The 3,283-nt window shown below is 46.5% G+C and overlaps 1 protein-coding gene across 1 annotated transcript in view; it reads left to right on the forward strand.

The window, feature by feature from the left end:
- The window catches only part of LOC101862066, a gene marked incomplete in the record, with an annotated part of 22,038 nt that overhangs the window by 10,773 nt on the left and 7,982 nt on the right, over positions 1–3,283 (forward strand). Inside the window, 2 exon segments of the mRNA XM_013087885.2 lie at positions 242–385; positions 1,978–2,057. Coding sequence (XP_012943339.1) covers positions 242–385; positions 1,978–2,057 — 224 coding nt within the window.

The following is a 3,283-nucleotide window of genomic DNA, read 5'->3' on the forward strand; positions in this document are numbered from 1 at the left end:
ACACACACACACACACATAGGCCTACACACACACGAGAATATTATAATTTGCTTCTTCGTAGTCGTAATTATTTTTTGAAATATTGATTCATTACTCCTTAAAAATGTATAATATTCCATAGAAATAAACAGAAAGCTGCAGCTACCCTTTCAAATAGTATAACCTTGAAATCTCCTTTGTTTAAAATTGTTTTTATTTTTTAAAATTTACTTTTTTGTGTGTTTCCTTTTTTCAATCCAGGTGTGATACCCGGTTATCTGATGAACCGGTTTGGAGCCCGGTTCACGGTGCTCTTGGGCACGTTCCTGGCCACCACTGGCTGCTTCCTCAGTGCGTTTGCCACCAGCGTACCCTACCTCATCGCTTCCACTGGGGTGCTATCTGGTCAGTATTGTTTGCTGTTTCAGATGGGTTTTAGTTTAGTTTTAGTAATTACAGTTTTACGGTGTGGGTGGCTGGCGGGTGCTGCGGTGTGGTTTGATTCTTCTTTCCTATGAAACATCTATCGTCCTTATCTCCCCTTCTTCTTTTTTATGTTTGTTACTCTCTTGTAACACCTCAATCTTCTGGCGCTCATATGACCTTATGCAGTTGCAACCGCCGTTCAACCTCTACCCAAAAAAAAAAAGAGTTTTACGGCTCTTAGCAACACAATAAGGTAATGTGTAGCTCTCCCTTCACTGCTACGGCGACATAGAGCTCACATCTCCTCCCTCCCATTCCTGCCTCCCTCTCCACTCCTTTCTTCACCTACCCCAACCCCTTCCCCCACTCTCCCCTCTTCCCACTCCCATCTCCCACTCTCATCTCATCACACTTCCCCTCCCCTTCCCTTCCCTGCCTCCACTCCCCCTCCTCCCCTTCCTCCCTTAGGGGTTTTCTTGCTCATGTGGAGAAAGAGGCTAAGGAAGTCTTTTATGAAAATGTTTGTCAAGAGGTGACAGATGATAAGCACTCTACAGATTCTGGCAGCTGTACAGATCAATGATGGAAAAGAAGCCAGCTTCGCAGATGATGTTCTTGTATACAGACAGGGTAAGGACTGGCAAGAAACAGCTAACGCGGTGCAACAGGAGATGGGTCGAATTGGGCAATGGTGTGTAGTCCACAACGGAAAACTTCGCCCCGACAAGACTTGTGTTCTGTGGTGCTCGCTAAACAATCACGCGGTGAGAGCACAGATGCCCACAGTCACCATGAACGACAGGATCCTGAAGCGTGAGCACTCACTGAGGTATCTAGGTATCACCTTTGACACATCACTCTCTGATTAAGATCACATAACCAGGATCATCATAAGAGCCCGAAAAGGTCTGACTGCTCTGAAAATCATGGCGTGCAGCAGAATGCCGCAGAGAATTTTAGCCATACTATACCAGCCTCTTGTGCTGTCTGTGATAAACTATGGCCTCGGTCTCCTCACCTTGTCAACGTCGCAGCTGAAACGCCTGGGAAGTATTCAGAACGAAGGTGTGCGGACTGTTCTCGGGTGCACACGAGACACATTCTGCAAAGCTATGCATTATCTCCTGGACTTCCCAGCCATGGTAGAACGTCACAAGATTGCTCTGATGAAAGTGTATTTGAGAGTCAGCGCCGATGTTCAGCACCCACTGCATGACAAAGTGAGAAGAACTGTACGCACGTGTCTGCTTAGAGGGACTGAATGGATGGATGAGGCAGCGATGACTTAAGCTAAATGGTGAGAAGTGCAAGACATCCGAAGGGGCAGCGCATGGGTCAGCGTCACTGACACACCTGTCCAGTATACTCGAGTGGTAGCAACCTTAGGCAGAGGATGTCGTGAGTGGCCAGAGAGAGCAGCCAATGGCGAGGTAGAGATGCTGATAGAGGGAAGCAGTGAACAGGGCGGTGTGCTCATCTTCACAGATGGTTCAGTACAGCGTAGTGTCAAATCTGGATGAGCTTTCAGCGCGCTCTCTCTCTCTTTCTCTCTCTCACACATACATCCCCAGGCCTAGGGTTCTGTTTCCTCCAACTACCCGTGTTGCCCTGTCTGACGGCCGGAGTGACAGAAGGAAAAAGTGTCCTCATCTCTCTCTCTCTCTCTCTCTCTCTCTCTCTCTCTCTCTCTCTCTCTCTCTCTCTGCACCCAATCCACACGACACGCACAAGAGCCTAGTGGCGCTCCCTCACGCTATGTTCCCATTCTCAAGACAGCCAAGTGTGAAGCGAAAGTGACACGGTTTCGGAGAGCCCTCAGAACAGAACAGACAGACAGACAGACAGACAGACAGACAGACAGACAAACAGGCAAACAGACAGACAGACAGACAGACAGACGGACGGACGGACGGACGGACAGACAGACAGACCGACAGACAGACAAACAGGGGGGGGGGAGAGAAAATGTTTGGGGTTTGAGTAAGCGGATGGAGGAAATAACTTGAGGATGGGAAGTGTGGGGGGAGGGGACACGGGTATAGTAAAACAATTTTAAGATTGAGAAATATAGTTCAGGACTAGCGGGTCTCACGCAAAATAGTTAAATAGATATCCTTTTAAAGTGAGAAAACCATCGATTATATTCTTTGATACTCACACCCATCCCAAATATCTGTGGTAATTTTACTTAAATACTTCCGTGGTTTCACCTCTGAATGCAAGTACAGCAATCTCAAGTCCATATTGAAAATTATAATAATATAACCTCGCCTGAGGAATCGAGATGGCCCAAATTTCAATTTTTTATATTTTTCCCCAGTCGTCTTCTTCTTCTATTCATAGAGAAAAAAAAACCCGTTACGTTTGCTTCTTAATGGTACTTCCGACACTTGCTAAGAGCAATGTTAGTTCAAAACTGGACGAACAACGAGGAAGGGTGAGGGTTAAGGGACCCAAGTAAAGCTAAGTTTCTCGTTGGATGATTTATTTTTACATAATGATTATATTCCTCGGTCACATAATTTTTCTACGTTGGACATACCGTGATGAATGGAAAGACACGCTTTGTCAGGAAAGTGTTAAAACTAAAACCACGATTCTGTCTGTCTGTCTGTCTGTCTGTCTATCTGTCTGTCTGTCTGTCTGCCTGCCTGCCTGTCTCTTTCCCTTTGTATTTCTATCCCTCCCCATTCTCGTTCTCTCCTCTCTCTCTCTCTCTCTGTTCTCTCTCTGTGTCTGTCTGCCTGCCTGCCTGTCTCTTTCCCTTTGTATTTCTATCCCTCCCCATTCTCGTTCTCTCCTCTCTCTCTCTCTCTCTGTTCTCTCTCTGTGTCTGTCTGCCTGCCTGCCTGTCTCTTTCCCTTTGTATTTCTATCC

This window comes from Aplysia californica, unplaced genomic scaffold (assembly GCF_000002075.1).
Source record: "Aplysia californica isolate F4 #8 unplaced genomic scaffold, AplCal3.0 scaffold00652, whole genome shotgun sequence".
In the NCBI taxonomy this organism is placed as follows: Eukaryota; Metazoa; Mollusca; class Gastropoda; order Aplysiida; family Aplysiidae; genus Aplysia; species Aplysia californica.